General features: G+C 44.0%; 1 protein-coding gene across 1 annotated transcript in view; it reads right to left on the reverse strand.

Annotated features, from left to right (window-relative positions):
- GFM2 (GTP dependent ribosome recycling factor mitochondrial 2) overlaps window positions 1-24061 on the reverse strand; it is a 62644-nt gene that overhangs the window by 21461 nt on the left and 17122 nt on the right. The window contains exons 10-16 of the mRNA XM_073584079.1: window positions 19477-19665; window positions 17469-17549; window positions 11724-11872; window positions 8809-8949; window positions 4907-5006; window positions 3647-3833; window positions 2591-2667 (exon numbers count right to left, since the gene is read on the reverse strand). Coding sequence (XP_073440180.1) covers window positions 2591-2667; window positions 3647-3833; window positions 4907-5006; window positions 8809-8949; window positions 11724-11872; window positions 17469-17549; window positions 19477-19665 — 924 coding nt within the window. The remainder of the gene's footprint in view (window positions 1-2590; window positions 2668-3646; window positions 3834-4906; window positions 5007-8808; window positions 8950-11723; window positions 11873-17468; window positions 17550-19476; window positions 19666-24061) is intronic.

Genomic DNA, 24061 nt, shown 5'->3' on the forward strand with positions numbered 1-24061 from the left:
CGGTCTGCTGCGTCCCTGAGAGTTGAGCTATCTGGCAGAGAGAGTAAGGTCTGCGCTGCTAGCCTCGAAACCGGGGGGTCCACTTCAGGTGGATCTGTTCATTGTTTGGTGTCCGTCTGTGGGAAGGGGTACTTCGCTTCCAAATATTTGCGATTAGCAAATTTTTTCTCAGGCTGCGCAAACTGTTTGGTAAGTATTTTCTCAAACTCATGGTGATTAGGGAAGACCTTAGGTGGTTTCTGAACACTTTCAAAGCAAATCCTATGTTCCGGGACTTCCGGGGCCGACTCTGGAATTTTTAGCACCCGATGGATGGCAGAGATTATGTCCTCAACTAGCGCTGTATTGCTAGGGGGAGAAGGTACCACGGACCTCTCCGTTTCGTTATCTGAGTCGGAGTCACAGATGCCCTCCGAATCCTGTGCCTCGCTAAGGTGATCCCTGGAGGGCGACCTGGGGCGGGGGTCTTCTGTGGTGGGGGATCTCTGTGGTAAATTGCACTGTCTGTCTGTGACAGGGGACTGCCTAGGAGACCTGGAATGACGCTGTCTCTCCCTGGAGGGGGACGACCTTGTGCTATAGGATGACTCAGGTGATCGAGACCTGTGGGTCCGCTTACGTCTGTGAGAGTCGGAAGCAGCATGTTCCTGAGACAAGCTGTCCGTTTGCTGTGTAACGTCCATAGCCGGAGCCCGACACTGCAGAGCTTGCAGCAAGGTGGCAGTTAGGTTGTCTATGGACTGTGTCATAGACTGTGACATCTGAGTTGCCCATTCCGGCGTGGCCTGTGACACTGAAGCGTCAGTAGGGACTCCCTGGGGTTCTGACCCAGAGTTCTGGATGCAGTCCCGGCAGTGCGGATACGTGCTGCCACTAGGGAGCGTGGCTTTGCAGGCTGTGCAGAATGCATAGAAACATTCCTGCCTGGTTCTCTTCCTTGAGCCCGGCATAGTGCACAGAGGCTGGCTATAAGGGATCGTACAGGGGTGGCTACGCAGAGGGAACCCACAGAGAGCCTTATAGGAAGTAAAGATTCACAGCTGAGTAATGAGAACCCAGCTGTGAGCTTACCCCATCGGTGTGCCCCTAGGTCCAGCGCCGACAGATCCCAGTTCTGTGCCCCCCGGAGACTGCTGTGATGCTCCTCTCCTGGATCTCATCCAAAAAAAATGGCCACCGGGACTCTGAGGAGAGGGAGGAGGGGGCGGAGAGCTGAAAAGGGCGCGCTGGGCTGTGTAAAAACGCGCCCTTTCTGCCTCAATCCGCCCCTTCTATGACACTCCAGTGTGTCATTTTAGTCATCCGGGGGGCGGGGAAAAGGCGGCGGCTTCGGCTAGGCCGAAGCCGCGGTCTAAATTAGAGGCCTGATGCCCAGGAGGGCTCCAGAGCGGCGCGGTAGTCCGGGGGGGGGGGATTTGTACCAAACCCCCCCAGAATGGTCGCCTGGATAGCGGTGGGGGTAGCAGGGGTAGCGGTTCCTGTATGGGGGGCCCCCGGAGCGCTATGGAGCCGCTGCTGCTGCAGAGACAGGGACGCAGAAAAGCCCTGTCTCTGCTGTGCCATACAGTCCGCACCCTCCGCCAGCCCCAACAGGATCCCTCAGCTGGTCTGGGGTCCCTGGAAGCTGCGGAATGCTGCCTGTACTCCGACCCTACCTGAGGCGTCTCAACCTAATGCCCTCTGTGGGGGATTAGGGAGGGAGCGTCTTTCACCGTCAGGGGGTCTTCATCCTTTCCTCAACCTCAACCCAGACCCCAAAGGGGTTGGGGAAGGAGGGGGGGTCTCGACCTCGAACCAGGACCCGAGGGACTGGGGAGGGAGCGACATGGGGAATAGCCACCTCGACCTCAACCGGGTACCCCTAATGGGGGACCGAGGAGGGAGCCATGCCGGGAGTCTCGCTGGAGACCCGCTTTTCTTCATCTGTAGTCCTTTGGAAAAAAATCCAGGAAAAAGACGGAGTAAAAAAAATTCTTAGGTGTGCCTCCTGCGACACTAAGCAAAAACTGGAGAAGGCTGACGCCGTCCAGGGGTGTATACTGCAGAGGAGGAGCCAAAGTTAATCTTTTTCAGATTATGCATAGTGTCGCCTCCTAGTGGACAGCAGCATAACACCCATGGTTCTGTGTCCCCCAATGAGGCGACAGAGTAATTTTAATTGTGCAACTCATTAAGTGCTGCATTAAATCTACTTAACCACTGAAACATATTTACGATTTAAAAAAAAAAAAATTCCACACTAGACTGAAAAAAAAAAAAAACGTACTGACCCGCACTTTGGGATAAATCAGAAATGTGTTGAATTTCAAATGCAGAAAGCAAAGTAGTAAGTAAAACATGGCTGCTTTAATCATGAAACCGTGCCTTCCCCGTCCATGTGTATACTCTGTGATTCCAGTCCAGCTCCCCTGTAGTATATGGGACTAAGCTGCAATACCAAACACTACCTGTAGTTAGGTGGGGGGGGCGGCAGTTTTTGGAAGAAAGCACACAATGTTTTCTTCTGGTTTAACTCATGTTCTTAAAGCACAAACAAAAATGATTTAATTTATATTTTTAGATTTGGGAAACATTCAATACAATCCCTTACTTGTCCAGAGTCAGGATCGATCTTTACTTTTAGACTTGGATCTTCTAACTGGAGACATTTTAGTGCATTTTCCAGATCTAGATAAAAATAACAAAAAACACGTGTATTAACATGAAATCTACTTAGAATTCCTAGACAAGGTTTAAAGATGTAATACAAATATATTATACAAAGATGTTATACAAATATAAGGGACCAAGAAATGACATTGTAGTAAGTGTGCAGCGCCTTATGCATATATTCAGGTTGTGTCTGTATGTTGTTTTTTTTTTTTTTTTGTTTCAAATAATAAGTTAGCAGGCAATGTAGGCTGTGTTACCAGGCTGCAGGATCAAGATGCCAAAGGACACAGTTGGTCTCCAATCTGGCTTGGAAAGGCAAGTACAAGAGCAAAGTGTGGATCTTCAGCTTTTCTCCAGAAGTCCATTCATTCATCTTTACATCCCTTGAAATCAGATGGCACACACAAGCCATCCACGTTGCACTTTTTCTACAACCCCAATAAATTAGCATTTGTTCAGATCGGACTTGACCATACAGAGTATTTTTGTGGAGCGCACACATGGATCCATTAAAATAACAAACGTGTGTATAACCCTACTAGTTTCTATGCGTCCTTGTGTGCAATTTCTGAAAAAGGAAAACACGCTGGCAAAAAAAGTCATGTAAATAGAGCCTTAGCACTTCGTTTTATCCTTGTCAGCCGCCATCTTCATCTGTTATTGGCGCCGCTCCGGTTGCTCTTCTCTAGGTTGTGACCCAGAGATCACTACTCAATGTCAGTCTACGAGAGCCAGAACGAGACTTACACTGACAGCTTGTGATCATTACCTCTGACTTACAGTGAGTTACAAGTTACAGTCACAAGATGGCGGATCAATACCGGAGAAGGTGCAGGGAAGAGCTAACGGCGGTGGGTGGCGAGTTTAATACTAGGTGCAGGGACCTTACGTTAGTGCAACACTCAAGAGTTTAAATTAAAAAAAAAAAAATATGGAGGAGTGGTGCTTTAATGAGTGTGAAAGGGGTTGAAGTGGATCAGCTTGAAGGGTTTACCTGGTTGTTTGGCTACAGAGGGAGGTTCAATGGTACAAAAGAAGACTGGCTCTGGAATCTCCACTCCTGCTAATACAAGGTCGTCCTGAGACTTCTTGTCCTTGTTCTTCTCCGCAGTTCGTCCTGCTCGGTGAGCAGCCGCTGATGCAGACGCTTTAGAAGATACTATAGTGTCTCCAGTTGCAGTCTAGAGGCAATAATAATGGTGCAGATAATAATAATAATGGACGTTCTCAGGACACTTCTTCTACTTCAGCACAACCTTATGTAGCATAATTATCCTCTTAAATTAATAAACTTTATTATTTATGTATAATAAATACCAAGACAAACATATAAACTAAAAGAATAAAGGCTATTGGGGTTACAAAAGATACCTCAAATCCCAGTCAGGATGCACACTCTGTTAGGCCCTTAACGTCATCCATTGAAGGTCGACCCTGCCTAGCCACGGAGGTTGGCGACCAAGACGTTCCTGCTCATCGATGGCTGGCCCTATTATGTCCTATGGTGATCCTATAAACAACAGTGTGGTCAACCCACACAAAGCATGTCGCCACAGTGGATTGGAAAAGGGAAAAAAGCACATTAAAAGGACTACAATAAGTGACCAATATCACAAGAGAGCTTTAGCCACATGACCCATTCACTTCCACAAGTGTCGATACCCTAATAAGTCAACCATGCGGACCAATGGCGACATATGTTTTGTCTGGACTGAGCACATTGATTGCTGTGTATAGGGTCACCATAGGACATAACAGGGCCAGGCATCGATGAATAATAAAGTTTATTGATTTTAGAGGATAATTATGCTACATATGGACATATGATTTACGATCCTCCTATAACTAATTCTTTGAGCATGTCAGCACAACCTACAGAAAATAAAAGTGGAAGTTTTCTAAGTCCGATCCACCATCCCACGTGGTCTAAGAAGAACAGATGCGCAATTGATGATCGATCATTACTACTCTCTCCCTCCTTGCTGCAATATGACTACACCCAATTATGTCTAAGAAAGGAGCACCAGCGCATGTCACCCGTCAGCCACGTTACTTGACTTATTGACCCGGTAATGAATAATTACACAGAGAATCTCTATCTTAGTGGAGTTTCTCTTTAGAAAGCTTGTAAACTGGTGTGTAAGAAAAATATATTGTTGGTGTAAAATCCCTTTTGGGAACACAGCATTTAGTCTTACTTAGATATAAAACTTCTGAAAGGTGACAGGTGTGTACTGCCCCCACTGACACTTACCTGTTTCAGTCCCACAGTTAGAGCGATATTTCCAGGCGGCAAGGAGGAGATTTCAACCTGCTGATCAGCAAATGGCAAGAGCAATCGGCTCATCCGTTCCCTGCACGAAATGCATGAAATCGCAGGAACAGCATTATATTGATGTCCAGTTCTGTGTACATAAGTGTAACAATGATCATATAGCATTACCATAATATGCCGCCATATACAAGTGGGAAAGCAACAGTACAAGCAAAGCAAATGCAACAAGAACACAAAGGAGCCTTAGAGTTGGAAGGGACCTCCTGGGTCATCGTGTCCAACCCCCTGCTCAATGCAGGGTTCACTAAACCACATCAGACAGATGTTTGTCCAGCCTCTGTTTGAAGACATCCATTGAAGGAGAACTCACCATCTCTCGTGGCAGCCTGTTCCACTCATTGATCACTCTAACTGTCAAAAGGGTTTTCTTCTAATATCTAATCTGTATCTTCTCCCTTTCAGTTTCATTCCATTGTGTCTTATGTTTCCATGTGCAAATGAGAATAGAGTTGATCCTTCTACAATGTGACAACCCTTCAGATATTTGTAGACAGCTATTAAGTCTCCTTTTAGCCTTATTTTTTGCAAGCTAAACATTCCCAGATCCTTTAACCTTTCCTCATAGGACATACTTTGCAGTACGCTCAGCATCCTGGTAGGTCTTTCACAACTTTCTCCAGTTTTTGATGTCTTTTTGTTTTTAAATATGTGGTGCCCAAAACTGATCACAGTATTCCAGATGAGGCCTGACCAAGTAGGCGGAGTGGGAGATAATTACTTCAGGTGATTCTGTGCTTCTCTTAATACATCCAGCAAAACATTTTTTATTCACTGACCGTAAAGAGAGATATTGAAATGATGAATTAAAAATATTTTGATGATCAGTAGTGGGCAGAACTACTAATTAGTGATGGGCGGACACCTGGATGTTCGGGTCCAGCCGAACAGTTACAAAAAGTTCGGTTCCAGGTACTGTTCAGGTGTTCTGGTCCTGAGATCACGCTAAGGCCGGTTTCACATTTGCGTTAAAGGCCGCAGCGTAGGCCTGCGCACGGCCGCCGCTAAGCCCCGCCCCTGCCGAGCCTCCGCCGGTAGCTCCGCCTCCGGGCGCATGACGCTGCATGCGTCATGCGTCCCCTATCTTTACCTCTGAGGCCGCAGGCCGTGCGCAGTATGCGTTTTGGCGGCACCTGCGTCCTTTTGACGGTGCGCCGAGCGCAACCAAATTGCAACAGGTTGCGTTTGGCGCAGGTCGGCGCACCGTCAAAAGGACGTAGGCGCCGCCAAAACGCATACTGCGCACGGCCTGCGTCCTCAGTGATAAAGATAGGGGACGCATGACGCATGCAGCGTCATGCGCCCGGAGGCAGAGCTACCGCGGAGGCGCGGCAGGGGGCGGGGCTTAGCGGCGGCCGTGCGCAGGCCGACGCTGCGGCCTTTAACGCAAATGTGAAACCGGCCTAACACAGTGAGAAAAAGTCTCACGTGCAGAGGCAAGTTCACCGAGAGTTTCACTGCGGTTAATTTGAACCGCAGTCAACTCGCCTGTGCACCATGAGACTTTTTCCCACTGTACTAGCGGTGATCTCACCGAGGTCACCGCAATTCATTGGCCAGGCTGGGTACGCAGCCTCAGTGACCGGCAGTAACCTCGATGACATCACCTCTAGTCACTGATGCTGCGCTCGCAGCAGCTCATTTCCCAGAGGTTCTCAGCTTGGACGGTCGCATCTTGGCAACATCCAGGTTGAAAACTGTTTATCCCTCAGACATGGATTACAGCGTGGGACAGAACGATGGACACTTGAGGGATATTGTTGTTTTTTTATTTTTGTTTTATTACAGGAGACGAGGGATTCAATGGAATTGGGCGTTAGCGGAGTATAACTTTGTTATTTTTAAATACAAAAGTAAAAGTGTGTTTTGTTTTATTTCAAATAAAGCACTTTATTTTGGCTGTCTTTATTTACCATACAACCATAGGATTAGTAATGGAGAGGTGTCCTATAGATATCTCTCCATTACTAATCCGTTGGCTTACTGTCATCGGACAACATAAAATTGACATCAACCCCACAATTATGAACGAGTGTAGTACTTGGTGGGGTGGGGGAAGTTTTAGGGTATGCTTATTTGTATTATATATTTGGGATCATTTACAAAAAAAAAAAAATTAATAGTAATCTTAGACATTTTATCTGAATTAACCAGACGTCTATTTTCAGTAAGCCAGGAGGAACAGACTTATCTATATGTTGATTTTTAAATTGTGATGTTTCTTTCTTTTTGGTCAAGAGTCCGAAATGTTGATTCTTCCTGTAGGTTAAACTGCCACTCCTACAGTTTCTTGTGACCATTGTGTGGGTCCTTTGGCTTTTTGACTTGCAAAACAGAGGAGTAAAAACTATGCAAATAGATTAAATAATCAAACACTGCGAGTTGATCTTGTCACCATTCTTCCCCTTTACCTGTGAATGATGGCTTGAAGAACAGTTGTAGACTATAAAAAGATCTGTGCCTCTGTGAGATCATAACCATATTAATCCAGACAGCCAAGAGAGCCAAAGAACCAGAGACTCTTTACAAAACTACAGCCAGGAAAACTCTACAGGATAGCTGGCAGATCATGGCCCCATCACGAGGGACACAGATTTGACATTCTACAGGACGCCAGCTTAGGGGACCACGACCCCGGCTGAAGAATTCAGACCTGCTCAATTGACCATCACTGAACCATAGATACATTTGGGGCAGCCAGGATTTGGAACCACCGGTCACCTGAGCCCCATTGATACGTTTGGGAAAGCCAGGTTTGGGACCAACTATTCACCAGACTTCATGGAGATGTTCGGAGAAGCCAGGATGTAACCCGCCGGTCACCTTGTACCTCAATGGACTGTCATCTTCCTATCTTCCTAAGCTAGTCGTTACCTCTTCTCTTTGCGTGCCAAAGGTGGGGTAGTTGGCCCTGGAAGCTTTGAAGTCACAGCAGCTCTAATCCCGGCGAGTCTCTGTAATTTGCACCATCATGGTTATTTTGCTGAGACTGTTCTATATGCTATTGTTTGTTGTGGTTCAATAAATTATTGCCACACTGTTCTACTCTCACCCTGTGTTGTCTGAGTAGTTTTCTGCCTACAGTAAAACACAGCGGGAGTTCAGTGTTATGCGCCCTGGTCTATGCGGTTTCGGCTCGTGGACTAGAGCCCCCGCTGACCCCCGTATAATTAGGGAAGCTTTACCTATTATTTTTTTAACTCCTTCCCAATATGACCAAGTGATCTAAGTGGTTACACCTTGGAGGGCCCTCTCTGTGACTACAATCACAGGGAGCTGATAAAGTGTCATGTAAGCCATCATCCTACATTCCCAGTATCTGCCAAAACAACCACAGTGTATTGTATCTGTACATATCCAGAGCGTAAGAACTGAAATCACGTTCCTCTCCACATTATATAAATAAAACCTAAAAAGGATAGTTGTTTTTTCATCACCTCACTTCCTAAAAAAAGGAATGAAAAAGAAACCTAAAGTTGTATGCATCCAGATATTTAACCAACATAAAAGGCAAGCCGTGCTAGAAGACAGGCCCTTAGTATTCTGATGATGAAAAATAACCATTATGCCAACACAAGCTAACATTTTTTATTAAAAAAAAAAAAAAAAAAAAGGAAAAAGTTAGAAGAAAAAAAAAACCCTTAAAATTTCTTACATGCTGATAAACTAAGTGTTATAATTCAAAACTACAACTTCTCCCACAAGAGATAGAACCCACACTGTTATTTGAAAATGGCTTTTGGATCCTGAGGACTGAAAATGAAAGTGGAATAATAAAAAAAAAAAATGAGAAGGAGGAGGCAGGTTATGTAAGTAATACGCACGTGCAGTTTTTGTTCACATTATACACCGCTGATTGAGCCTTCATGGCTCCAGAGTAAATGCGGACAAACACCATGGGTCCACGCTGCCTGTCATGGACAACCTTGAATGCCAGAGCACACAAATCATCCTTGTACCAGGACCTATAGGAGAATACACAGCAAGTAGTCATAATTTCATAGAAACAGTCCATTTTCTTAACATTTTCATGGTTATTGCAAAAGGGACTCAGAAGAAACCAAAAAGGTTCTTAAAAGCTGTCATTCATATATCATCAATAAGTCAGAGAATTGTCAAGCGTTTCGCCAAAACAAGGTGTTTCATGGTAAAAACACTAAATACTGCGTAAAGTTTTATGTGAAATTCCCCTATACATTTTACTCTCTAGAAATCACAGTAAAGATTCCTATATTTCCATGTCCCATTAGGTCCATGCAAGTAAATGTAGACATTGGAAATTCTGGCCAGAAGTCACGACAGTAGGTGGCTGTTCACACTGCATCATGTCTCTATCTCCTGTCTGAATTTCCAAGAAAGAACATTGAAATGTGTCCCTGACGAAGCTGTTGGGCTAAATAAGGTAAACTTTGGTGCCATTTGCTCTATAGTCTGGTGGGGACCTTGTTTTCAAATGGAAGAATGAGCACGTTCTTGTCCGTGTCAGACGGACGCCACTTAAAAGGAGGACAAGTTTACACACTTTTGTTTCAGCTAGCCTTAGTCAATATAACGGCTCAGTCAGGGGCACATCTGAATCCTTATGTTGGGAATACCGAAAGAAGGTCCGGATTCAGTCTTGACTGCCACGAAAACCTCAGCGAGAGAACAGGCTTCAAGCCTTACACTCTCTGCTGCATGAAAACCTCTCACACTCATACATTAAGGTGGCAAATTCTTTAGTCAGAGGTAGAAGACATGAGATCACGGAGTCCACTGACTGTGGTGGTCACATGCTGTAATCGTGAGGTCACAAATGAAAAAAGGGGCAAAGCCAGCTCACCGACAACTACCGCAGGTGCTCGGAACTCCGTCAGATAAACGTAGAAACCATGGTAAAGAAAATGTAGTTCCAGCTCCTTAAAAACAGTCTTAATTTATTCAATCCATTTAAAATAGAAGACGTGGTAACATGCTCTCCAAGAATAAGCTAACAGATGAAAGGGGTGACGCATTTCGATCACTGGAGATCTTTGTCAAAGCCATATCAATGGTGGCACGTAACACACTATGTAGAAAAAAATCCACCAATGGTGGATTCGCATTACCATCACATGACAAATTGAAAGGTCCTTAACATACAACTAAACAAAATCTAACATGAAAAATTACACATAAAACAAAATAAAATACATTTGACAATTAATAGTGTAACATTGATTCATTGCGTTTGTTCAAACTACCAGGGATTCTGGTATTTAAATGGTAAATCCAGAATGCCTCTCGCGTAAGGAGACGCCGTCTGATGTCTCCCCCATGACGAGGCATGCTGACATGTTCAATACCCTGAACCTGAAAATGTAATGTGCTGCGAGCATGATATGTAATGAAGTGTCTGGACATGTCAGCGTGCCTCTTCGTGGGGGAGACATCAGACGGCGTCTCCTTACGCGAGAGGCATTCTGGATTTACCATTTAAATACCAGAATCCCTGGTGGCTTGAACAAACGCAATGAATCAATGTTACACTATTAATTGTCAAATGTATTTTATTTTGTTTTATGTGTAATTTTTCATGTTAGATTTTGTTTCGTTGTATGCTAAGGACCTTTCAATTTGTAATGTGATGGTAATGCAAATCACCATTGGTGGATTCTTTCTATATAGTGTGTTACGTGCCACCATTGATATGGCTTTAACAACGATCTCCCATGATCGAAACGCGTAACCCCTTTCATCAGTTGGCTTATTCTTGGAGAGCATGTTACCATGTCTTCTACTTTAAACGGATTGAATAAATTAAGACTGTTTTTAAGGAGCTGGAACTACATTTATCTTACGATCGTGAGGTCACCCCTGGAGCTGAGTGATGGATTGTTTTATACACCCCGAGGCAATGTTTTTATTGATACCTTTTTGGTATTTCAATGTTTTGATCGCCTCTTATTTCATTCTTTTACAGCGGAAAAAAACTATTATTCTGGCATTTCAATTTTTTTTCTCAATAAGACGCATACCGTTCGGGTTAATGAATTTTATATTATGGTAGATTGGATTTTTACGGAAGTAGCGATACCAAAAAATGTGCATTTTTAACTCTAGTTGTAATATGGGAAAAGGAGACAATTTGAACTTTCATATTTGCTTTCATATTATTAAAAACATTTTTCCTTTTCTACTGTATTTATTAGCTCCCTTAGGGGACTTGATTGCTTGTGCTATAGACAACACAATAGTACTGCTTTGTTTAGCGAAAATCATGGTCTTCTATGAAGGCAAGCTACAGGCTGGCTTTCACAGAAGTCTCATCATGATGGGCACAGGGGTTTTCAACAGACCCCCTCGGCCTACATGGCAAGCCATTTGCGACAAGCGATCGTGTCAAGGGAGCGCCAATGGACACATAGAATGACGAACCCCCCTGCCAGAGTACAGTAAATGCTGCAGCACTTAACAGGTTAACAGCTGTGGGCAGAGAAGATATGTTAGAAGCAGATGATGGGCAAATATCACAGCCATCATCTGCCAGAAAAGATGCGGGCTTGCGAGCCTGTGTCCAAGTAAGGGAGCTGGCATATAACGTAACTGTAAGTCATATGTCAGTAAGATGTTAACAGATCATGGCAAAGGAGGTGACAAAAATGAAAGTGGACAACTCCTTTAACTTAAACTCCTATAGCACTATTTGGACTAAAAAAAAATATTTTTGTTTGGGAGAAGATTTTTACGGAGCCTGTCACCTAGCAGTAAATATACTTACGTGAAGTCATGAGAAGAGTCGTCTGGTGACGGCAGGTACAATGTGATGGCATTCAGCAGAGGCTGGACACCTTTATTCTTCAAAGCGCTGCCACACAGCACTGGAACGGCCGATCGAGCCAGTGTGATCCTTCGGATGGCAGCCTGTAACTGAACATTGCATCAGATATTTAATTCCTAATATTGAAGAATCTAAGCGCCAATCTCAATTCATATCTTTGGTCCCGTTTACCAACCATCCTACCCCTTTTACATTCCTTCTTGTTCCTCTCCCCTATATGCACGCACATTAGACATCTCCGTCAGTCCCGAAGACATTCACGAGAAGTAGTGAGTATGTATGACCACTGAACACTCCTCCAGTACTAAAGCCCCGTCATGGTGATCAGCGGGGTACCAGCAGAGGTGCCACCTGAGGTCACACATCTATCACTATGCATTGGCGATTAATGCTTCTCATGGTCCCTTGAATACTACTAGGCACAGTATAATGCTACTTTTTTTGCCCTGTGGTGGTGCTGTAGACAAATAATAGTAAGAAAATATTCTGCAGCACTTCACAATTCACAGGGTACAATGGATATCGGACATTACAGAGTAAAGGCCACCACACACATTGGATGGCTGTCGGCCAACAATGGTACAATGGCAGCCATCTTGGCCGGCTCTGCCATAATCAGGAGCACTTGTTCAGCCGAGCACTCCTGTGTTACCCGAGAGAGCCATCGCGCGACATGTTTGGTGGCGGAGTATCTGCAGAATAAAGTAATAACCCAGGTCAGCAAGGGAGAAATTGTTCGAAAAGTAAGAGGTGATTTTTAGATATTTTTACCGAGTTCAGCAATTGAAAGAATCCAAAAAAATATAAAAAAAAATTCCATTAAGTGCAGTTTTTTTTCCACAAACACTGACTCCATAGGCTTTTTCTTGCACCATACTTTGACGCCTTTGCGTGACCCCTTCGTGGATGATCTTGGGGTCACTAGATTGGTTATAAATTAATGGACGCTGTGCTGCGACTAGCTGCTCTGGGCAGAGATTTTCTTAACCTAGCTTCCAAAGAGTGCGGTGGTGTCCACAGCATCCAATCATAACATATCTTTCATTTTACCTCAGCAATAGAAGTAATGAAAGTTGCACCGTGATTGGTTGTTGTGGGCAGTAAAGGGAGATTTTTTTTTTTTTTAGTCACAGTTCATAACAGCGTGGTGCCCATAGCAATCAGAGCACAGCTTTCATTTTACCTCAGCAGTATGAGAACTGAAAGCTGCACTGTGATTGGTTGCTATGGGGAGCAAAGGGAGATTTTCTTTCAGACAGCATTCATAAGAGTGTGGTGGTGCGCTTACCACGATTCCTTTCAGAATTTAGTGGTTAAGATGGATTAAACTTCTGTTTTTAACAACGTGATCAAAATGGCTGCAAGGGAGTGTCGTAATTCACCCGACAACTTTTGCTACATTTGCGGTTGTTTTGTAGGAAACATCTAACGAATGCACATTACATAGCCCGTTAGAAAAGCGTATTATGAGTACTTTGGTGTAAACCTAGGTGATCAGGAAATGTTGTGGGTTCACATGTAGTGTGTTCTATATTTGTACAAGAACTACGACAGTGGTCTAAAAGGGAAGAAAGAGAGCGTTCGTTCTGGTGTGCCTATGTTCTGGAGGGAACCGTAAAATCGCAGTGATGACGGCTACTTTTGTAAGTGAGCAAGAAACCAGAAAAGCACCATCAAAAAATCCCCAAAAATTTTCTTACAGACCAAAATACATATACTTTTATTCAAAAGAATAAAACCGGTACATGGAGACATGGAGGGGAAACAGACACCACATGCAATTGTGAGCAAAAGAGGCACACATGCTGTAGAGTATATCCTGCATCATAACATTAATAGATATATTGTAAACTGCACTCTATTGCACATTCCCAGAGGCAGAAGCCTGTATATTTAGATCAATGCACCTAAAAGTGCAAATAACAACGCATAATAAACAAAAGGTAAACACCTGATGGAATGCCTGGAAATGTACCCGTAGTGCGCCCTTCCCGTCCCGCATTTCGGCTTAGCAGAAGCGTTTGTCAAGGGCTTCTGCTAAGAAGAAACGCGCGTCGGGGAGGGCGCACTGCGGGTAAATTTCTGGGCGCTCCATCAGGTGTTTACCTTTTGTTTATTATGCATTATTATTTGCACTTATTAGTTGCATTGATCTAAATATACAGGCTTGTGCCTCTGGGAATGTGCAATAGAGTGCTGTTTACAATATATCTATTAATGTTGTGATGCATGATATACTCTACAGCATGTGCGCCCCTTTTGCTCACAATTGTCTGTTTCCCCTCCATGTCTCCATGTACCGGTTTTATTCCTTTGAATAAAAGTGTTTGCATTTTGGTCTATAAGAAATTTGTTGGGATTTTTTGATCATGCTTTTTTGGTTTCTTGCTCATTTGGTTGATTATTGCGATGAATCCTTTTAATAGTCCTACATATTGACCACCTGATATATAAACGAAAAATATCTTTCTTTACATTTTTGTTATATTTGACATTATCAGTGTGGGTTTCATGAGGATTTCTTGGTACTTTTTTGCAACGTGGAGGGATTCATCCTTAAAAATAAGAAGGAAATTATAGACCCGGACCTCCCACCAGCAATTCGCTCTGTGCATCATGGTCCAGGAAAACCTGTCCCTTCATCTCCAGAGAAACTTGAAGATACACCTGATTCAGAAGATTCGGAACATGAAGAACAGGATTTTTTCACAGCTCAAATTAAATGATTTAGTCAGGCAATTGGAACTTTCTAAACATTCTGCAGAACTTTTAGGCGCTAGACTAAAGGAAAAGAACCTGCTAGCTCCTGACACCTATTTTTCATGGTACAGAAGCAGAGAAAAGGAATTCCTTCCACACTTTTCTCAAGACAGTGCTCTAGTGTATTGCGGCAATGTTCCTGGGCTGATGGAAAAATGTAACATTGAGTACAATGTGAGTAAGTGGAGACTCTTTATTGATTCATTCAAGAAAAGTCTGAAAGCTGTGCTACTGCAAAATGGCAGCAAGTATGCCTGTAGACCATTATGTGCACTTGAAGAAAAGCTATTAGAATTTAGACTTCATTCTCAAGAATTGTCAATATCAGGTGACCTGAAAGTTCTCTCTTTGCTCCTTAGCAGCAAGGATGATACACAGACTATCCATGCTTTTTGTGTGACTGGGACAGCCGAAATAGGATTCATTACTGGAGCCAAAAAAGTTGGCCAACGAGAATATCTTTGCAACCTGAACTGAAGAACATAGTTGCAGAAAGTTTAGTTGATCCCACTAAAGTTCTCCTGCCACCACTCCACATTAAACTTGGACTGATGAAGCAGTTTGTGAAAGCTCTACCGAAAGAAGGAGAGACTTTTAATTACCTGTGCACCAAGTTTCAGGGACTGTCCGAAGAAAAACTAAAGGAATGCATTTTTGTGGGTCTGGATATTCGGAAACTCAAAGAACGACATGTTCGAAGCAAAGATGAAAGCTTTTGAGAAAAGGGTTTGGGATTCTTTCAAAGAAGTCGTGAAGAAGTTTATAGGTAACAACAAAGATTGAAAATTTAAGTCCATTGTGGAGAACATGATGCAACGTTTCCAAGCCTTGCATTGTCTGAGGACTTTAAAGTAAAATTTTTTACATTCCCATTTGGACTACTTTCCTGAAAACCTTGGTGATGTTAGCGAAGAGCAAGAAGAAAGATTTAATCAGGATATCAAGGAGACGGGACAACGATACCAAGATGGATCATGATGGGGGACGACTACTGCTGGATGCTTCACAGAGAAGATCCGCAGGCCTTCTATAAGAAAAAAAGGTATCAAGAATAGCTTGGGAGAGAAAAGGAAAAGGCGCAATAATTTATTTCCAATAAAGTTACAGAATTAATGTTTAATAAACTTTTATAAATAATATTGTGCACATTTTTTGCTATAATAAAGATTTTTCTTGTACATCTCGCTTGGATGTAATTTTTTGCGTTTCATGCAAAATTCATACATGATTGCTAAAAATAGAATTGTTTTTTTTTTTTTTTTTTTTTTAAATAAGAGCATAAAAAACATAAAAATTAGCCACCGGACTCGAAAAAAATGTTCCTAAAACCCACATTGTGCATACCTGTGTTAGAAGTCCAAAATTGAACAATCCTGATCAAGATCTCCTCTGACAGTAAGTTGTCTGGGACCCCTACACACATTAGATTGTTGACCGTACCTATCAATATCGGCGATTTTGACCAACAGTAGTCAAATGTGTATAGGGGCCTTAATACATAGTTGACCAATTCAATGAATAGGAAGTGAAGGTCCTGCTCATGGGACCTACAATCTTTAAAAAAGTGATACAAAAGGTAAAAAATAAGACTGGTTGACGACTGTCCCCACAGATTGTCTCTCATCACTGGGGGTCCTAGCAGCAGTTCACAAGTCATTGACTTAAGGGCCTGTCACACTAAGCGATATCGCTAGCAATATCGCTATAACTTGTGACGTTATAGCGATATTGTTAGTGATAGCGCTGTGTCTGATACTTACCTACGACCCGCTCCCCCGCTGGTTATCGCTGATCGCTCGAGAACGTTCAGGACTGCTTCTCGTCATCAGCTTCCTGCGGCGCTTCCTGTGAAGAGACGAGCGGGAGGACGCAGGATTGCCTAGTGTGACAGGTAAGTAGCGACCCCCGTCCCCTGCGATGTCGCTGGTGAGATCTGCCTGTGTGGCAGCTCACTAGCGACCACTTAGCGATGCACCAGCGATCCTGACAGCGTCATATCGCTGGTCGGGATCGCTGGTGCATCGCTAAGTGTGACAGTACCTTTATTCTAACGAAAACTAGCTGTCCAAAGTAGACAAACCATTTAAGACTGAGCTCTGGAATTCAAATTAATACAAGTCACAGATGTAGGCAGGTTACCATATACTGAAGACGCAGCTCTACACTAGTGCCCAGGCCCTCATACACATTAGATTATAGCTGGCAGAACCCAATGATTTCAGCAGGAGCGGACAAGCATCTCGTGTGTATGTGAGACGCTCAACACTACCCCACCGGATGACGACTGGGGAGATAAGCATTGAGTCGAAGGTGAGGCTTACTGACTCCACAGCCCTGTGAGCAACATCAACTCAAGAGTCTGGATTCAAATTCTTCTCCAGGTAGATAAGTGTCTCTAGAGCTGTCTGACTGTGGCACACTCCCCCTGCCCATAGAGAGCGCATGCATACTCGAGTCATGTATATAGGGTAGTCGGCAGAGATAGTGGTCAGCCAAACGAGTGTTCGACAAGCAGCTATCCGAGGTGTATGCACACCATTAACTGTGCGACTCATGTTGTTTGATTACTTAGCGATTTTAGCTCAAGTTTTATTGCTTTTCCTAGATTTGTATATTAGAATTAAAATTATTTCAAATGAAAAAATGTGCTTTTATCCCCTAGAAATAATCAGGAGAGATTATGTCTGCAAAGAACAAGATAGCAAGAAATAAAGGAAATATCGCCAATAATTAAAACAAATAACTGAAAGTCCAATGTGCTCACTGCTCAATCCTGACTGGCAGACACCACTGATGTTTTCTGCATTCTGTACTCACAGCATCAAAGGAAATGGGCCATTTACAGAAGAAAAACCAAATCCTCCCAATTCATGTACAACAAACATGATATAAAATGCATTTAACATATAGGAAGTGGTCACATACCTTTTCTATAGGAATGAGATTAAAATCCTCACTGTATTCTTCCAGCATTAATGAAGCAAAATTGTCATCTAAATCTGCAACCTGGAACAAGTGACAACAATTACAGGGTAAGAAATGGGAAGATTTTTGCTACTCACCATAAATTCTCATAGCCTTCATTGTAGGAAACTAGAAACGCGGGTTAAAAAGCTGCCAGTTAGAGGATCTTACCATAAGGGGGCACCCTAGCTGAGCCCGATCTTCTGCGCTGTCAGATTGTAACTAATATTAATAGTAGCCCTACCGGGGGCCCGACCCCTGCAAGAGCATACGGGGAAAACAAGCAAGGCATCTGAAAGCCAGATAGGAGATGTGAGAGACAGGTAGAGGAGAGGCGAGGTACCTAACGAAGGAGAGCACTCTCCTCATTAAGGCAAGGTTCCCAAGATGAGCTACTGTTGAGTTTTTGATGTTGCAGAATTTCTGCACCTATTATTTATATTCGATTACCATTTTTTTTCATTGTGTTTTTAGTTGCATTTTTTTGGGTTCAATCACCGCTCTAAGTTTCGGGCAGGTTCTGATAGCTATTAACCAGCTGATTAACCCCATATTGGTATGTTAATAGCATTTTTCATGTGACAGGTTCCCTTTAAGTAAAATAGGTTACTTGCATTTTTTCGAAAATATGCAGCATAAAAAAAATCTCATGGTGGGAACGTAGCCTTAAGCTAAACTGAATAGCTGGGTGTCGGCTGGTCAGGTGTAGGCTGTTGGAAGAAGTCAGTTTTTTGTTTTTTTATTCTAAGATGTATTCTTAGTATCAGCCTCCAGGTGGCAGCATATAACCCATGGTTCCTATATCCCCAATGAAGAGTCCAAGAAAGATGTATACTGATTTAACATCCACAACATTAGGGCTTCAGTCAGACATCTATTTTTCACAGGGTGAGGCTATGTGCACACGCTGCGGATTGGTCTGCGGTTTTGTATCTGCGGAACCGCAGGTAAAACTGCAGGTAAAATGACCTGCGGTTTTACCTGTGGATTGGCCTGCGGTTTTCCCCTGCGGTTTATCACCTCTACAATGGAGGACATGGTAAACCGCAGCAGAATCTGCAGAAAAGAAGTGACATGTCATTTCTTTCTGCGGATTCAAAACCGCAGCTTTTCCGCAGTTAAAAATCCGCAGCTTGTGCACAGCAGAATGTAAATCCCATAGGATAACATGCTACTGTACATTGTCTGCAGAACTGCTGCAGATGTGCAGCGGCCAAAACCGTAGCGGATCCGCAGCAAAAACCACAGCGTGTGCACATAGCTTGAACCTTTATTAACCATTGTAGTCTATAGGACACAAGGTTTCTTTTGTTTTGTTTTTTTTATGAAACAAGGACAGTAAAAACTGACACCCTGACCAAGACTGGTGAAAAAGGGCCGTGTTTTTACCAGTGCAATAATAAAACACATTTTTTTTTATACCACCCTCCACTCTCACCAAAAAAATAAATACATAAATAAAATTCCTGGTTTAAAATGATCTAATAATTTCTCCAGTCATGAGATAGATAGGAGTATTGTGTAGTAATCATCAGCAATGTCATTTCCTAATACACGTCCATTCCTGTAATACTAACCACAGACTGTTCTCTGTCCACACTGTAATGACATTTTAGTGGATCGAAAAGGCTCTAGTAGAAACACATCCTTCCTATGACTGATCCTTTATAGTGATGAGGGAACGTGATAAGGTGTTATCTGAGCATGCTCGGGTGCTATCCGAGTGTCTTATGGGTGCTTGAATATTTTGCTCGAGTCCCTGCGGCTGCATGTCTTATGGCTGTTAGGCAATCCCTGCATGTTTTGCGGGTGTCAATCAAACAGGATATCCATGCATGTGTTGCGGCTGTCTATCAGCAGCGAGACACGCAGCCGCGGGGACTAGAACATAGTATTCAAGCACGCCAAAGACACTCTTTACAGACATTTTATCTGGGTGATATATTGTATATTTACTTTAAAACTTTACTTGTTCTAGTAAGGCATTTCTGGCGTCTTTGGCTGATTGTAGAAGGTCGCCATCCGTTATCTCACTCAGCGGTTTGCTAAGGAATCTTCTCCCATCATCATCATCATTGGATCGTGGGCTCCAGGTGAGCGATTCCATGGACACTAAATCAATCAGACCCTGGAACGATTTTCCCTCTCCGATAGGAAGCTTTAAATGAAAAGAAATAAATAAAAAGCAGACAACTAGTAAATAATCACAATCTGTGATCACTCCAAAAAAGTCTTAAAATAGGGATTTTTGTGTACTCACCGTAAAATCCTTTTCTCCGAGCCATTCATTGGGGGACACAGACAGTGGGTGTTATGCTGCTTGCCACTAGGAGGACACTAAGTAAACCAGAAAAAAGTTAGCTCCTCCCCTGCAGTATACACCCACTTGCTGGATGAGATTTTTCCAGTTCGGTGAAAAAAGCAGTAGGAGCTTAAACAGTCAACAATAACCATTACTATGTCAAAACCTAAAAATGCTACAATGAACCAGTTGGCTAAACAGGGTGGGTGCTGTGTCCCCCAATGAATGGCTAGGAGAAAAGGATTTTACGGTGAGTACACAAAAATTCCTGTTTCTCCTGCGCCTCATTGAGGGACACAGACAGTGGGACATCCTAAAGCAGTCCCTGGAGAGCATACATCTGCTAATACCCCATGTACCACTGAGTCAACACTGAGGTACTGCCGATTGCAGGATGCGTCTGCCAAGAGCTGCATCCGCAGAGGCCTGAGAATGAATTTGGTAATGTTTTGTAAAAGTATGCAGACTGGACCAAGTCGCAGCCTTGCAGACCTGTTCTGCCGAGGCCTGGTGCCGAATGGCCCAAGAGTCGCCCACTGACCGGGTAGAGTGTGCCTTAATCCCCGCTGGAACAGGCGCGTTCCTGACACGGTAGGATTCCTGAATCGCTAAGCGAATCCATCTGGCTAGCGTTGCTTTTGAAGCGGCTAGACCCTTCCTATGCCCCTCTGGAAGTATGAACTGGGCATCTGACTTGCGGAAGGGAGCCATCCGTGAGATGTACTGTCTCAGTGCCCTAACCACATCCAGGGTGTGGAGGGCCTTCTCAATGCGATGGACAAAAGGAAGGCAAAACAATTTCCTCTTTGAGATGGAAAAAGGAGATGACCTTGGGCAGGAACAACGGGGACGTCCTGAGAACTACCTTGTCCTGATGAAAATTCAGGAACAGAGAACGGCAGGACAGGGCTGCCAATTCCAAAATGTCTTGACATAATTGCCACTACAAAGACCACCTTCCAAGAGAGGACGGTCAGTGACACGTCCTGCAGCGGTTCGAAAGGAGCCTCCTGTAAGGCCCCGAGAACCAGGTTAAGGTCCCACGATTCCAATGGCCTTCTATAAGGAGGCACCACATGGGAAACTCCCTGAATGAACGTCTTGACCTGAAGTTTGGTGGCAATTTTGCGTTGGAAAAGCATTGACAAGGCCGAAATTTGGCCCTTGAGCGAGCCAAGCGCGAGGCCTGATTTTAATCCGGATTGAAGGAATTCCAATATAGCTGGAACGGAAAACACCAGAGGTGATCGACCATGATCCTTGCACCACGAAAAGAAGGTTTTCCAGGTGCGGTGATAGATGCACATGGACACAGGCTTACTAGCACTAATCATGGTGGAAATCACGTCGTGAGAGAACCCAGGCTGTGCTAAAATCCAGGATTCAATGGCCACGCCATCAAAGACAGGGCCCCCGAGTTCTGTTGGTAAATCGGGCCCTGTGAGAGTAGATCCATGCGATCTGGAAGTTGCCAGGGGATGTCGGCGACTAGTTGTATTAGTTGTATTAGTTCTGCATACCATGCTCGGCGCGGCCAATCTGGCACGACTAGGATCACTGGTACTCCCTCCAAGAGGGGGAAAGATGTACGGGAGCCGGAACCGGTGCCATGGCAGAACTAGGGAGTCCGCTCCGATGGCGCATGGACCGCGCGATCGGGCAATGAACCGAGGCACCTTGTTGTTTAGTCTTGAGGCCATGAGATCCACATCTGGAGTCTCCCAACTATGACAAATCTGCTGAAAGACTTCCGGATGAAGAGACCACTCTCCCGAGGCAATGCCTTGGCGACTGAGAAAATCTGCCGCCCAATTTTCTACGCCTGGGATGTGGATTGCTGAGATGGGCGAATGGTTGGTCTCGGCCCAATGGAGGATGTGACTCACTTCGTGATTGGCCATCCTGCTCCGGGTACCTCCCTGGCGGTTGATATACGCTACAGCCGTGGCGTTGTCGGATTGGATCCTGATGGGATGACCTGCGAGGAGATGGTGGAAACTCCGTAGAGCAAAACAGATCGCTCGTATCTCCAAAATGTTGATGGGGAGACGTGACTCTCGGGTCGACCAAAGACCCTGTGCCGTGTGGTGACGAAAGACCGCACCCCAGCCGAGGAGACTTACTACCAACCATCTTACTGAGAGAAAAGACCTCCCTTGATTCAGGGAGGACCTCAGTGTCCACCACCTGAGGGCTTGCCTGACCCGCAGGGACAGAAGGATCCGACGATCCATGGAGAACGGGTTCTTGTCCCAAGCTAATAGCAACGCATGTTGCAAGGGACGGAGATGGAACTGTGCAAATGGAATTGCTTCCATCGCAGCCACCATCTTTCCGAGAACTCTCATGCTGAAACGAATGGAGTGAGAAACTGGTCGGGAATGAGTCCGCGCTGCCTGTTGTAAGGCTTGGGTCTTTTCTGGAGTGAGAATGACCAACCCACGGAAAGTGTCCAAGATCATTCCTAAAAAGGAAATCTGCTGAGCCGGTTTCGGGAAAGACTTTTCGAAGTTTATCTTCTACCCCAGGCGCGAAAGTGTATTTACTGTTATATCCACGGATTCCTCGCAGGCTGGAAGGGACGGACCCTTGATGAGCAGGTCGTCCAGATACGGTAACACCACTACTCCCCGAGAGTGGAGAATGGCCATGACAGCCACCATGACCTTGGTAAAGACCCTGGGGGCGGTGGTGAGTCCGAAGGGCAAGGCAACGAACTGGAAGTGTTCCTTGTGAATTGCAAAACGCAGGAACTGCTGGTGGGACGGGCAGATCAGAATGTGAAGGTAAGCGCCCTTGATGTCGATGGATGTATAATTTAAGATAGAATTTTAGATAGAAATAAAACAAACTTTGCATAAATCAATAGTAAAGATGACAAATATAAGGTTTGTAAAATATGTTATTAGATAGCTTTACTTAATTTCCAAGGCTTTTCTTCTTAGGGTACAGCTCACTAAATGCTTCACAGTCTATGAAGAGGGGAGGAGGAAGGGAGCAAGTTTGTTGTGTATCATACTCCAGGAACAAAGAAACTGATAACAGAGCTAATAACTTGATGTTTTGACTTCTATACCTATACAAGTTCTCATCAATCCTGTTGCTGTATTTTCCCTGTATATTGTATGTACATTGTATAAAAGCTAGCTTCCCAAAAGTATAGGAGCTCAAAGAAAAAACAAAGAAGCATCAAGCATACAGAGAGAACATACAGTACAGTATACTCGACTATTGATTTATGCAGTTTATTGAAAGTTTAAATATGCTTTAAGAAGTAATTACCTTAATCTTGTTATCCTGTTCACTCTAGCAATTCTTCTGAGATGAGTGCAGGCCTTCCTTCTTTCTGAGTGTGTTTATTTTGTCTGTAGAGTTGGAGCTTCACTGGTGCTGGAGTGCAGCACTGACTTATCTCAGCTAAGACAAAGCTAGATCCTCAGGCTACATTCACACCATGGGCGTAGCCAGGATCAAAGCTGGGGGGGCAGAACCTCATACTGTTCCGCAGAACCTCATACTGCACACCTCAGCTGCTGCAGAATTTCATACTGCACACCCCTACACTTGAAAATAAAGCCTGCACCTTAAGAGGATGTGGTGAATGCAGTCTATTCCAACTATCAATTGATGTTGATGTGTTACTGAAGACGAGCAATGCCTGTCCTGGGCGTCCATTTGGGCAGCTATGAGGTGTACCTGACTGGTGCTAAAAAAAAAAAAAAAAAAAAGAAAAAAAAAAAAGGAGTGTAAGTCTGTGTGCTACCCGGCTTTCATTCTTTTTGGTACAGGTAAGATATGGATAGACAGATATGGATAAATGGATGGATAGATAGATAGATATATAGATTTCTAATCTGCTTTTGCTATTGAAAACATTATCTATGAGCTCAAAAACCTTTCAGGTGATGCAGTGTTTTAAAATGCTGATCTGCTTTTGCAGCTGAAAAACATATCCTCTAAAAACGCAGCAAAAATGCTGTGTGTGAATGTAGCCTTAGATCAGGAATAGAATAGCCATTTATAGGACATTTCATAACTTTCCCAAATTCCTATGAAAAAATATTCAGCACATTCTGCATTGAACTACTGTACCCAACCGACTCCGGCTCCACCAAAATGAGCACCGACTTCATGACTCCAACTCCACAGCCCTGCCATTAATATTCCACATCATCCCTTCAGAGCCACCGGACTACTGCCCTAATATCCAACATCATCCCGTCAGCCAGAGCCACCGGACTACTACCCCTAA

The sequence above is a fragment of the Dendrobates tinctorius genome, unplaced genomic scaffold, assembly GCF_039654945.1.
Source record: "Dendrobates tinctorius isolate UK_male_01 unplaced genomic scaffold, ASM3965494v1 ptg000083l, whole genome shotgun sequence".
Taxonomy (NCBI): domain Eukaryota; kingdom Metazoa; phylum Chordata; class Amphibia; order Anura; family Dendrobatidae; genus Dendrobates; species Dendrobates tinctorius.